Source organism: Stegastes partitus, unplaced genomic scaffold, assembly GCF_000690725.1.
Source record: "Stegastes partitus isolate 25-593 unplaced genomic scaffold, Stegastes_partitus-1.0.2 Scaffold2391, whole genome shotgun sequence".
NCBI classification, from domain to species: Eukaryota; Metazoa; Chordata; class Actinopteri; family Pomacentridae; genus Stegastes; species Stegastes partitus.
Genome location: NW_007580122.1, coordinates 120,323 through 134,227, shown reverse-complemented (window position 1 = coordinate 134,227; position 13,905 = coordinate 120,323). Strand labels below are relative to the sequence as shown.

At 41.9% G+C, this 13,905-nt stretch overlaps 1 protein-coding gene across 1 annotated transcript in view; it reads right to left on the bottom strand.

The window, feature by feature from the left end:
- LOC103374899 (ankyrin-1-like) overlaps nt 1-13,905 on the bottom strand; it is a 44,377-nt gene that overhangs the window by 13,228 nt on the left and 17,244 nt on the right. Inside the window, exons 25-39 of the mRNA XM_008305053.1 lie at nt 11,681-11,898; nt 11,413-11,495; nt 10,009-10,102; nt 9,685-9,909; nt 9,173-9,327; nt 8,858-9,069; nt 6,585-6,789; nt 6,265-6,361; nt 5,885-6,113; nt 5,616-5,744; nt 5,393-5,512; nt 5,222-5,306; nt 4,974-5,048; nt 4,527-4,658; nt 4,205-4,360 (exon numbers count right to left, since the gene is read on the bottom strand). Of these exons, the coding sequence (XP_008303275.1) occupies nt 4,205-4,360; nt 4,527-4,658; nt 4,974-5,048; nt 5,222-5,306; nt 5,393-5,512; nt 5,616-5,744; nt 5,885-6,113; nt 6,265-6,361; nt 6,585-6,789; nt 8,858-9,069; nt 9,173-9,327; nt 9,685-9,909; nt 10,009-10,102; nt 11,413-11,495; nt 11,681-11,898 (2,215 nt within the window). The remainder of the gene's footprint in view (nt 1-4,204; nt 4,361-4,526; nt 4,659-4,973; nt 5,049-5,221; nt 5,307-5,392; nt 5,513-5,615; nt 5,745-5,884; nt 6,114-6,264; nt 6,362-6,584; nt 6,790-8,857; nt 9,070-9,172; nt 9,328-9,684; nt 9,910-10,008; nt 10,103-11,412; nt 11,496-11,680; nt 11,899-13,905) is intronic.

Below are 13,905 nucleotides of genomic sequence, written 5' to 3'. Positions count from 1 at the left end.
GTGTGAACTATGAGACATGTATCTGTGACTGCTGGACCCACCCCCTGACTGAAACACAGAAAAAACACAGAAAAACGAGGGAGTGAAGCACACATACAGATATATACCACTTTTTGCCCGTACACACTGGGCAAACACGTATATGGAAACCACGAAACACTTATATTTTACAAATTAAAACACACATGGAGACGCACACACACTGATACACTCACACACAGACGGATTTTACAGTTCACAGGAAACGATAAGCACATTTACAATAAGGAGGAGAGACAATGTCAGATTGACCGTAACACGACACTCACAGAGTCAATAAAAACATATAATTCACACAAAATAGGATGGACAGTTTACGTAGAACTCAGCGACACACAAAACAACCACAGCATTCATACATGAACAGAGCAGACACGAGTCACAGTTCACAAAAAAGGTCTGTGGCCTTTTTTTAACCCCCCTTAGGACAGATCACTGAGGAGTAACAGAGACAGACTGTAAGATCATTCTCAGTATGCATGCCATGCAGAGACACATGTCTGTTGGTCAAGCAGCTTTAATGCAGTGTTTGAAGCCTTATCTCCGGCATGCCAATGTTCCTGCTGCTCCTCGTCCCAGTGTGTCCATGCAAACACAGAGGGAGACGAGCAATGAAAGTCTTGTGCACATGCCGACATGCAAGGAGGGCAGGGAAAGAAGGGACAGGAAAGGAGTAAGGGGGGAAAGAGAGAGGGGCAGCGAGAGAGAAATAGAGGAATATAAAATAGGGTGATGAACACAGACAGAAACAGTGAGAGAGAGTGAGGGTCACCTCCCCCCTCCCAGTGGGTGCTGAGTACACAGTCTGTGTGAGGGGTATCTGTCACAGAGCGGACATTTAAAAAGGTGGGGTTTTCAAGAGTAAAAAAAATAAAAAAATAAAGGAAAAATGCACTAGTCGCAAAAAAAACAAAAGCTAAAGATATGGGTCAGAGGTCAACATGAGGTCGGCATGAGGTCAGAGTTCGGAGAGGAGTGAGAAGGAGGAAGAGTAGGGCGGCTAGGCTGCAGATGACATGTCCAGAGAAACACATAGAGAGGGACAGATTCACAGGGAATGAAAACAGGGCTCCCAAAAGGACATTCAGTGCACCAACATTAACCCTAAAGAGACTACTCCTCATGCAACAACAGGCAGACAGAATTTAGATGCCCCCTTTAGAAGTGTCTAGAAGAAGAGATCCTACTGTGCTACCATCTCGTGTATTTTTTATATTTTCTGACTGGAAATTGTCTTGAACAAACCTTAGAAGTTTGCTTACCTACAGTAGAGGTGCACAAGAAGTATGAAGGAAAACTGAAGAGAAGAAACTTTTTTGTCTGTAAAAACACTACTTTGCTGATAGTGAGGAATAGGATTCATTTGCACGGAGGACTGAACCTGACTTTGAGAAATAATTCAACATTTTTGGATGTACATGTGTTTCCTTCCATTGCCAAGCATTAGCTGAGATGAATGATACCACTCTCATGTTGCTACGATAAATATGAAGCTACTGCAAACAGCCAGTTAGCTTAGCTTAGCATAAAGACTGGAAACAGAGGGGAAAAGTTAGCCTGGCCCTGTCTGAATTTGATCTACTTCTACAACTATCTCTTAAGCTCAGGGGTGTATATGTTAATTTATAATGACAAGCTGTGGTTTTGCAGGAGTTTGTATTTCTTGGCACAGTAACTTGTTGCCAAGAAACTTGTACAGAACCCAGTCACCGCACTCGGCCAAAAATAGAGGCAGGACAAAGCTGGCATAACAGGCCAAAATATACCCGGGGTTAAAGGAGGCTGGCCTGTTATAACTCAGGTATATTCTAGCCTGGTCTAGTTCACACACTGTGTATTATTTGGGCTTTTTCACACCCGCCTATTTAGCTTTGTACAAACAAGCTGTTCACTAATCTGACATTTAGATGTCAAACTCATTGGCTTTCAAGTACAAACTCAAAACTATCTGGATTCCAACTAAATTAAATCACACAACGTACTCTAATTACTTTATACTATGGTTATACTTTGTGTTGGTATAATTATTGTACCGTGGTTCAGGTTTCACATCCAAAAGTTATTTACCCTTCAAATAAAAGCCATTTGTATTATCACAAGACAAAATAGTGATCACAGAGAACCACATTTTACAAACTAAATATTCTGTCAGTGCAATATGATGGCATTTTGACTTTTTGTAGCATCCTCTGCTGTCGAAACTTTAAGAAATGATTTTTGTGGATCTAAAATCATTACCTCAATAAACGGTGGATGGATTTTGTTTTTTATTCTTCACTGTAGGTCTAGTATGTTAAGTTAAAAAAAAAAAAAAACAGGTTACAGCATTGTATTACCAATAGCTTTGATGTGATTAACCAATAATATTACTTAAAAAAGTGACACCCCAGATTGTGAAATACCCAAAAAGAAATCATTGGTGTTGCTCTTTTATGCTGCAGTGTCCTGTTATATTTGCAACTTATGCTGTAAAGAAAACACTCCAGACACTGAAATACACACTTTCCCATGAAACAACACAATGAGGTGTTATCTAGACTATGGGTGTTTGAGATATAAACCAGCCTAAGCTATTGTATACCTGGAAGATCAATGTATAACTGGGTACCTACGTATAGTTTGGATGGAGGTTTATCTGGGCTGGTGCACCTGTACTGCTCTTTGCTCCTGTCTCTAGTCTCTTGGCTAATCTAAGCTAACCAGCTGGTGGCTGTAGCTTCATATTTAACAGCCTGACATGAGACTCACATCATCTTCTCGTCTATCTAGTGCGTGGGAAAAGCTCTTTAAATAAATAAATAAACCTGTTCAACAAATTGAGAAGTTGACTAGTTTAAAAGTGAGCCTGATGCATAAAGAAATCAAAGACAAATGTAAGAATTTTGTCCTTCACTGCACTTATAGATGTATTTTCTTTTATTTATTTGTAATTTTATTGATTGACTCATGATATTTATGGACTAAAAAGTCAGGCTGGATGTTGAACTTGGCTGCTGTGCCTTTAAGATGTACTAAACCGGATCCAGTAAGTCATACGCCTCATGAAATCTGCTACCGCTGTAAAATAAGGACGAAGACACAATATCCAGATATTTGAAGCCACCAGGTCAAAGCAGGAACAGCCTTTGGGAGGCAGGTAGCCGGACAGATAGACAGAGAAGACAGATACACGGTAATCAGATTCACTGCAGCTGTGATCTGAGCGTCTCCCTTTTCACCCTTTGACCGTCATGGTCACATCTGTATGCATTGTTACATCTCTGATTATTGCTCCAGTTTTCACAGAGAGGACCTGTCGCCTGTCCGACTAACTCTTCATCTGCACGGGATACAGAGAGGAGAAGCCAGTCCAGGAAGAAAGGGGGCTCACACCAGTCCAGAGGTGAAAATGGAATCAATAAGATGTAGGATATGCATGTGTGAAGGAAACCATGAGGAGAAGGAGTAAAAGACTGAGGACTGACAACTGGTAAGAAGGCCAGATCTGCTAGGCTATACTTATGATCTGTGTGGACTGATCATGTATGACAACGTGTTTTATAGACAGGATATCATGCTAAATTATAGTCCATTTAAATCTTAAATGGTGCACACAAGTCTAAGAAGTTATCAAATACTATAAGCTGACTAAGTTGAGCACATCTTAAGCACCTAAGAAACAATAAAAACACTAATAAACTATTCATAATAGGATAGTTTATTTACCTCTGTGTGGAATAACTAGAGCTTCCACTGAAGATTAGAAGTCTAGAAAACCAGTGACCCCTCCCCAACATTCATCCTGTAATCGTTATTTTCTGTATACTTCACTGCATTTCTCTATGACCTTCCATCGCAGTAAATGAACACAGTGATAAACGTAAAGCCAAAGGCTCTACAGAGGCTGTGGTACAGTAGGAGTGTCCTGAGTCCCTCTGCATGTTGGTGAGGCAAAATCCTGCAAAAGTTTGACGTTTGTGGCAGCGTTCATACACAAGAGCATCACAGGAAATAATAAATGAGAAAGACACAAGGACATCAGAGAGAATTCAGAGGGAAACTTCACTTTGTCTTTTGGGGATTTCAGGAAAGGAGGATGTATGTTTATTGGAAAAGTGGCTTAGGGTCAAGGCAAAGGGGACAACGGGAAGGGGCTGCATTGTGGGATCTGGGGAAGGGAGCTTACCATTGGTCATACCAGGGGAGAGGTGCTCTCTCTCATTGTGTCGGCGTCTGCTGAGATCACGGGAGCCTTGTCTCACGGGCTGAGGCGGCTGGCCCTCCAGCATGTTGATGATGTCCATACGGTCGATGCTCTTCAGAGCTGTGTATAAGCTCTCCACTGCAGTGAGGACACACCAAGAAGAGACACCAGCAGAGGAGGATAAAGAAAGGGAGGGGAGGAATTTCCAGCAATTATAACAATCGAACTTTGACTGGATTAAAGAGGCAAAGAGGGGGAGGGGGATCAAAGCAATTCACAGCAAACTCAGATCTCATTGACTCACTCTTGGCCCTCTTGCCTTCTCGAGTGGCCCACAGGTTGAGCAGCGCAGAGCTCTGCTCCAGCAGGGAGTTTGGATTCTCCACACGGATCTTGTTGATGTCATCCACACTGAGCTGAAGCTCACGTGCCAACTCTGTTTAGAAAATGAGACCGAGAAGATCAAGTAAGCAAAGGAAATATTTATATCATTTAGTGCATGAGTCATGCTGTGGTAGCACACACAGTCTGCTTCTTGAAATGGTTCACTGCTTCACAGTAGCTCTATCCAGAGGAAGGGGAATATTCTCTCTGTAAAATAGCTATGGCTCTTGGCAGGGAAGCAGAAAATAATTAGTTTCATTGGCTGGGCACCATGTTATAGCTTTGTTTGATCAGCGGCGTGCTAGGCAAGCTTGTCAGACACAAGATAAACATGGATGGTTTCAGTAAATTCTCACTGTTCACTCACCAGCCCAGCTCAGTCCCAACTGTTCTGCAATCACAGCCATCTTCAGCTCCGTCCTCTCCATGGCACTCATCGATGCTGCAGAGATCAGAGCATAACTGAAACCTTAACATGACAGTTTATTAAATATGAATATGCTGATGGATTGGGGATCTGCTGTAGATTGAATCATATGATGAAAAATGCAATCACACTGTGTCTTGAAATTTTTCACAGAGAACATAAGTAGATATAATAACTGAGTCTCATACCCATAGCAGGCTCATTTAGAGCGCTGTATCTTTCTCTTAAAGCCAGCGGGGTCAGAGTTCGCCTCCGGTCTTCACTTCCAACAATCTGCCAGCAAACACCACCGTCAGACATCCCATTTAAAGTAACTATAGTTAAACACAGAGTATGAGTCTGGTCATAGGTAACTTTACCTTAATACATGGAGGCATGGTGATGTTGAGGTTGCAGAGCACATGTTGGCTGTCCTCATACTTTGTTGTCTTACGCAGGAAAGACAAAAACCCAGTTGGCTCTTTACTGCTGTCTCTCACCTTAGAAACAGGCAAAGCAACGATGAGTACGGTGGGCATGGAGCTGATGGAGTAACACTGAGCAGCAAAGAACACAAAACCAAAGAAAGCCTAAATCTAACACCTTAACAGAGACTGGAAGTCGGTTATCTCTGAAGGCCTGGAAGCTGAAACAGCGAGGCTGCTGCGTGGCCTTCCTCACTGGCACGAGATTCCCTGAACACTCCAGGTGAAGCGGCATTCCTTCCATTACCTGCACGACGTCATGGAGGCATTAGTCAAAGCAGAAACACAGAGCATGCTCCCAGCAGACCTTGTGTCCACTTACATCACAATAAACAAAGCTCACATCATGAGTCTAAGGCTTTTAACCAGTAATGTAGAAATACTGACCTCTATGTCTCTGCTACGAGCCACTTCTGTGAAGTTCTCGTGTTGTTCCAGAGTTTTGTCCATCTTGTCGTCAGTCATGCAGTAGCAGCGCAGACGGCCTTCGCGCAGCTCATTCATCTTTGCAAACACCACAAACTTGGCCATGTAGGGTACAGCTGACAGCTCTCTATAGAGCAGGTTGGCAAAGGAGACGGCCTCAGCTGTCCGAGGACAGTCTGCGAGCCAAAATCTGAGAAGAGGCAATCATATGTAATCACAGTGTTGCATGTAAATGTACTCTGTCTTCATTAATCACAGTCAAGCTGCTCCACTGAAAATAGCAAATATTTACAATAAGCCGTTTTACAGTACAGAGATTGATCTATTGTACGTGAACTCACCGTGCCGAGACATTGGTTGTGAAACTGGCGCAGTCATTAGCATAGACAAGCTTGGTGGTGCCAGTGATGTCCTCCCATTGGGCTGGAGCTGTACCACCTGGGAGTCAGACAGGATGAGAAAACTGAGTGATCAACGCTCATTTCTACAAAGCATAACAAACAGTCTTTTATCCATCTGTGGCGCTGACATCTTTCTCCACTGTAAATGAGCACTTTAGCACCATAAATCCTTCTTGCCATGGAAGCAATCTGCTCCCATTGAAACAAACACATATAATTACTCAGCCACCCACACAACTCTGAGTTGTGGCATTCGGTACCTATGACTGAGCAGAGCAGACGCAGGCTGGTGGTGTCGCCCTCCCCGGAGTCTCGGGGGCTGTCCCTCCAGGACGGGGGCAGGGGGATGCGCAGGCCGATGGGTCGGTGAAACTTGCGCCGCCGAGGCTCCACGGTGACCACGGGGCTAAAGTTTGCTTGGTTACCCAGCAGCTTTGCAACAAGCTCATCTGGAACCGGCTGAGCCTGAGGGGGGAAAGTAAACGACGGAGAGAGGGGGCACGTGATGGAGGAACAGGTTTGATGATGTGGGAAATAACCCAAAAGAGGGAAACATGAAGAGGCAATGGAGGTTTTAAAAAATAATGAAATAAAAGGACAGCAGGCAGATTGAGATAATAGTAGGTGGATAATGAGGTGATGGAAAAAGAAAAAAGGGTAAAAGCGAGGACAAGCAAACCAGGAAAAATTGAAGAGAAAGAGAGAGAGAAGTCCACAGTGAATAAAACGTCTCATAGTTGAAACAAAACATTTGGAAAAACAATAGCAACACAAACTGGTTGTAGGACTTAATAGCTTTTTTTATTGTAAAATGTAACAATGAGTGTTAACAAGAAGCTTTTACAATCATTAATACAAAAGGGATATCGCAGAAAAAAAGGCACTGTGGCTTTTCACAAGGCCATTCAAGACATGATGACTACAATAACATTATAGGTAAATAGATATGTTCCTAAAAAATAGTCGTGAAATAGTTCAAAATAAATCTGCTCTGAATATTATAACAATTTCTATTTAACTTACATTCAGTTACATTCACTATTCTCATCTCGGAGGTTACAGGATGTGTGGTAGCATGTTAGTCTACAAGACATGTTTAGTTTAATATGAATTCATTTGTGTGTCTAAAGCTAAACATGCAGTCGAAGGTCCATTCACACCGTATCCATCTTTCATTGTTGATTTACTGATAAATATTCTGACATTAGAATCACATCTGATCATTAAAACCATACCTACATATTAATAGAAGACTTTGAGTTAGACATTTTTTTAAAAGTTTGTTACAAATAGAAATTAATGCAAGCAGAGTCTTGAGTGGAAATAAAAATCTTGCCAGGAGAAAGAACATGCAAAACAGTAGAGTGGGTATATTTAACCTGTCAGTATTAAATCACATGCAAACAGAATCTTGAAATCTCAAGTCAGCAAATCTGAGAAAATGTACAACAGATATATCCACAAGAAGGAAAGGATGACATTTAATGTACCTTTAGTTTAGAAACCTTAACAAATGCTTTTGATTAGTGGTACAAATAAGCCAAAATAAATCAAAATCTTATGACTGTTGACTGGATCGTTGCTTTCAAAAGGTTTAATCTGCAGTTTAACCATATTAAAGAATTGCAGGTCCAAATGTTCTGATTTTAATCTTACAGTTAACAGTCCAGTGAAACGGTATCATTAATTCCTTGATCTGAAACAGGATGTTTGTGTGATGGACATTAGACACTGAGAGCTAAATCATGAGGGGGATGTTTGTGTAAAGAAAGCTGTTTGATTTGATAAAATGAGCAGGAAAAAAATACGCTGAAAAGGATCCTCATAAATATGTTCTTTATAAAAGCTTACTGTTGAATTGAATGCGCTATATTATTTTAATACTTCTCATGTCTTTGGTGTGCATGTTTGAGAAAATTTGGCCTGAATAAAAGCAGCCAAAAACTCCAACAAACAGTGAAGAAAAAAGTAAAAAGTTCTGAAGCTCACGTGTTCAGGTGTCACGTTGTGAAGAGAAAGATTTGTGTTCTTCTAAAAGACGGCCTTTCAGCGCATTTTTTTCAACATTAATGATACCAAAACCACTGGAAAATACATACACAGTCTGTCCTGACAAAAACAAGTATGCAGAAGATTAAATATCTCTTAGATGTCTAAAATTATTGTGTTAAATATACTAAATATAAAGTACAGGGCTTGCCAGTGACATAAATACATTAGTGAGAAAGACGTCACTGAAGACAAAACAAACAAGAACAATATCAGCACTGAATGAGCAGTCCACTGTTGTATGAAGGTGCCAAGTGCATGCAATGGATAAAATAAAAAAGGCAAAAAGGTCCTCTAAAAATGTGAAAAGCAAAACAAATAATATCAGAAAATGAAATCAGGAAAACTTGGCACAAGCGCTGATATGATCAGGTCATTCCACAAACAATCAAAGTAAATCCAACATGCTTTTTATTTTCAGGCAACACAGGCATTAACGATTCTGTCTCTGCTCTCCTTCCTTCTCCTCATCGTCCCATCTCACCTGCAGCCCCAGGCGGACTCGTTTGGTGACCGCCGTCTCAGGAAACGTGGCCTGGACCATCGGCACAAGTTTACTTGTCAGCGAACCGCCCTCAGGACCAATCAGGTCGCTTTCTTGCTGCACTCGTGACACGACAGCGAAGTAAAGGGGGAAGTCGGTGGAGATGATGCGGCGGATTCGCTTCTTTCCGAGTTCCTCTTGACTTTCCAAGTCTGGAGGGGAGAGAAGACACGGTTATATTTTTTAGAAAGCGATGCCACCCAGTGACGTGTGCGAGTCCGTCTGAAGTCGACCGTGTCGTGCTTAAACTCTCACCTTCATCCATTCCGTTGAGGATTGTTTCTAGGACCTCGTCACCGTAGCGATTGCGGTGTTCCTTCCACACTGATCCATTTTCACTCCTCAGCACCACGAGCTCCCGATCGCCACGACCCAGAGCAGCAAAGTGGGGGATCTCCACTATCACCGGTCTGCAACGCACATGGAAATATACACAATTACATTAAAAATATATAGAAAATGTAAAAAAAAACAATACACGCCAAACAGGCATTGCTTGTATCAGCGTTCAGGCTGTTCTACTGTTGTTGAGCCTGTTGGAACTGATGATGTGAACATTTGGAAAAAACTTCACTATGTCATAATTTGAGTAATAATAGTAATAATAAGTACAATATTTTGCAGATAATGTAATTACTTATAACAAATTACATCCACTGGGGCAGAAAATTTCCTCAACAAAATGAAAACAGTAAATCAAATGCAGGACCAAACTGACTGTTTATGCAGTTTGTTCCAGGTGAACAAACAGCAGAAAGTTTCCTCACCCCAGGAACTGCATGCTGGCTGGACCCAGGGAAATGATCCTGCTGGCCAGCCCCTCTCCCTCCACCAGCGGAGGGGGGCTGGTCAGCTTCTGCGGCTTCACCAGGCGGCAGGTGATGCGGGTGGGTGCCGCACACGTCCGTGGAGGTATGATGACACGCAGACCATTATGCCTGCTGCCTCGCATGGAACCGCCCCGAGCGTCCACCATAAAACTGACCAGGAACCTGCCATTAGACAAAGATTGTGACAGTCAGCTGCCTGACTGGATACCGAACAGAGATCAAGAGAAGTAAAAGGTTTTCTTCTGTGCTCGCTGCACTGACCCAGTGTGTATGGGACTGGCCACCGGGCTGACATTGTCTGACGTCTCGGTTGCCGGGCTGCTGGGAATCAGCGAGTCCTCGTCATATTCTTTGGGCAGTGGAAGTGGAGTGTGTTGCTGCAGCAGAGAGAAAGATAAAGTGTTTGTGATTCTACAATAATGTTCATGTGTTAATCAGAGAGAGCATTAACAGAGCTATGATGAAATATTACACCTAATTTGATGTTTAAAAGCAGAGATTCCCATTTTAAATGTATGAAAATGACCACATCACTTTCCATGCAAGGTCACTTACAGGTGTACATTTAGACACTTTAATCAGAATGGTGTATTTTAGATTTTTTTTTTTTTAAAAACAACAACAAAACAACAACACATCCATAATACACAAGCCTTCATATTGATACAATTCCAGCCTTAGTGTGAAAGTTAATTCCTGACCTTGGAAACAGCATTTTGACTTTAAAATGTTGACTTGGAGCTTTTTACATTTTTGTTTTTTGAACTCCAAGCAGTTTCAGGGTTTTTGTTGTTGTTGCTTTGGTTACTTTTTTGACTCAATGTGGGCTCATTTTCCACTGCAGCATAAAGTCCTGCATCTCAACAGAAACAGTCTAACTACGGACAGAAGTAGAGAAAACTCAGAAATAGCATCTGTGCAGTATGACACAGTTATAATGCTGTAGATCATAGAAAACAAAAGCACTGAAGTTGAACTTCTTTGCTTTTTTATTTTACAAAAACAGAAGAAGTTTAGAATGAAGTTGTGCAATATTTTTTTAAATAGATGTTACTCATACTGGAAAAATAAAGGCTGACTGTATATTTTACCATTTATATGAATATGTTTTCATACGTCTTCTACCTGTTCTGTGTGAACACAGGCTGCAGTTCATCTGAACTATCCATGAATTTTTGCCACTGGGTCACTAATGGCTTACTTGTTGTGCTAAAGAGTGCAGAATCTGTTTCGCAAAAATGTATATTTTTGGCAAAAGTGATGTAGATGAAATATCAAGATTTTAAGGCTAGATTTGGGTTCTTTTTTTCTGACAGAACTGTGGGGCACACAGTTAGTTCAAGGAGGATCACTAAGCTGAAAATCAGGTGATTATTTCTATATTTACCATTACTGACTGTGATAAATGGTGTAATTTGGGTGATTTTTATTTAAAGATAGCATGTCTTTCAACCCCTTCAGCATGTTTTACGGTTCAGAGAAGGTTTAATAAAAGACTATTAAGGATCTGGTGTTTTAAGAGTTTGGTGCAGACTACAGAGTAAAAGTGTGGCTTTCTCTGCTTCTTCAGTTTTGACCATTTGACCACATTCTGGATGTGTAATATAAAAACTCCTGGTGCAGCCCTTTTATGCTTTTAAGTATCCCAGTCAGACTGCTCTGTACATACCTGATCTATCTCATGTTCTTTCAGGATGACAGTCTCTGGAGAGACACGAGGAATCCTGGGAATGGCTGGCGAGTAATTCCTGTTGTATGAAAAGAGAAAAAAACAAGTCAGATTGAAGACATCTCCTTCCATGTGAGCTCCTCCCCAGTGTTCAGCCTGGTGTTTAGTGTGTGTCTGTGTTGCATCCTCTTCTATCCATCCACCTATTAGCTCATGGCTACTAGCTTGGCTCTCTCCCCTGCTTCCCCGCCCAGCCCCCCTTACGCTGTGCCCAGCCCTCTCTCGTACTCCAGTGATTTCTTGGGGGAGAGGAAATCGTCATCATGGTCTTTCATGTCATCCATCTTCATGTACCTGGCCCCTTCTGTCCCCAAGAGCTCCTCTCCTTCAGAGAACAACATGCCAAAGAGAGCGAACAGACCGTGGTCAGGTTGGTGAAACAGCACAAGAGAAAGAGAGAAACAAAAGAAAAAGATTGTTAACTAGTGGTTAGAAGGGTTAGACAACATGACAACCCAGGACTTAGATGATGGTTCTGTTATGTCGGGGTTAGACTGGTGAAATGAAACATCAGTGACAGTCTTCTTTACACTGACCTTGTTACTGCCAGTGGCAAAATAATAAAGCAAACAGAGTACGTTCATAGGAACAATAGCCAGGTGCTGAGTCCAGCACTTTTGATTCAGAATCCCTGATCATTACTACATCGAAGTAGAAGAGGAAACATAATAATAAATGCAGACTTGAGACTGGACTAGACGAAAACACGACAGATATGCACAGTGCACTATCCCTGATGACAGCATGCATCAGCATAATCTCATTCTGAAAATGTGTTGTCTGGAGAATAAACAGTTCCTGGTAGAGGAGCTTTAGAGATCAGCTGCTTCACAGAGTGATGTATGAGGAGATTTGCTCTAAAACACACGACTACAAGCACAGAGGCAGTCAGAACAGCATCATTCCTCTACAACACAGGAGAACGCCGGCACAAGCTGTTCTCTGCTCTCCTTCGAACAAACAGCATGTCTGGATGTGAGTCGAGGTGGGCTTTGGTTACTTACCCCCCGAAAAAGGCGATAACGTTTAAGAAATTCACCAGCAGCGACAGGGAGTCTTCCCTGTGTGTGAATTTGTATGAGCACAGCTTGTGAGAGTGGGAGTCTGTACGAGGTCTGGAGCCGGAGTGATGTCGTAGGTGTCATTATACTATGTTAGACTCTGTGAGAGATCTTCCCACAGGTTCATATGAGTCAACTCATGTCCTGTATATTCTCTGTCTTGTGTGCCACGTGTATGTGTGCGTTGTGTAGGCAAAGTGTTACCATATCACATAATCTGCCAGTATCACTTTACCATTCCGGATATGTGATGTGTCTTTAAGATGGCGACTCAGCTACTTTCTATATTTAGAGCAACACTGACAATCTGTTGGTTGAATTATCAAGGGGACTAAATATATCAAGACATAATATCCGCTGACATTATTATCAGCAGTGTGGCAAACTTCAGGAATAAAAAGTTTAACCTACCATATGGGATTTGTGTGGCCACTTGGGGGCAGCAGAAGTGAGCTGTGATCTATGAACTGACATATCACTCAAAAATCTCAGGAACAGCTGCTTATTAACTCCAGACACAGAGAAACCACAGCATTTATTACCAGCAACGAAAACGTAGCAAGTATTGTGTTCATCTTGAGTCCGTTTGTGTGAGTGCGACCACGGAGGAGACAACTACAGAAACTCCCACAACTGAGTAGTTTGGCAGGTGTTTATATGGGTTACTGTGGCGTAACAGCATCACAACTGGACTAGACACGCTCGCGAAACTTTACAGGGCTGTAGTTCAGATCAAAATTAAAGCTGAGCTCAAAGACGGGTGTGGTCCGACCCATGAGTCCCGAGTACTCATGTATTGATGTAGTAGTAACTAGTGAGTACTCAGAGATCGGCATGTTGAGGCTAGTGTGGTCCCATCACAAGGTGGTCTCTACTTTGGTGTTGTGTTTCTGTCCAGCTGATGAATCAACTTTTACTGTCCTTTTACGCTCTTTATCAAATTCTGAAGGAAACATCTGGCTTAATGCTACACAGTGGGTATCATTATTCCTTTAACTGAAAACAGCTGCATATCACAGTGGAAATTCTACCTAATATAACCAGAAAGTGGGCTGCAAAATCTAAACAGTTCCCTGAAAGTTGCTGTAATCCTGAGAATAGCTGCTGAGTCAGGTGATAATTATCTGACTGACTCCTTTTCGTTTCCTGTCATGTGACGTATCGTTAAGGCAAACATGTTTAGGCATTTTTAAGCCATCATTTCCTCTAATTACCGACCAAATTTCCAGCCAATGAACACAAATCACATGACGGGAACACAAGACAGTTATAAACGACGTGGCACATGATCGACACCACAATGGAGGCAAATTTGAATGTAAACATCCACATTTCAGACAACGCTATGAACTTTAAAACCTCACAGAG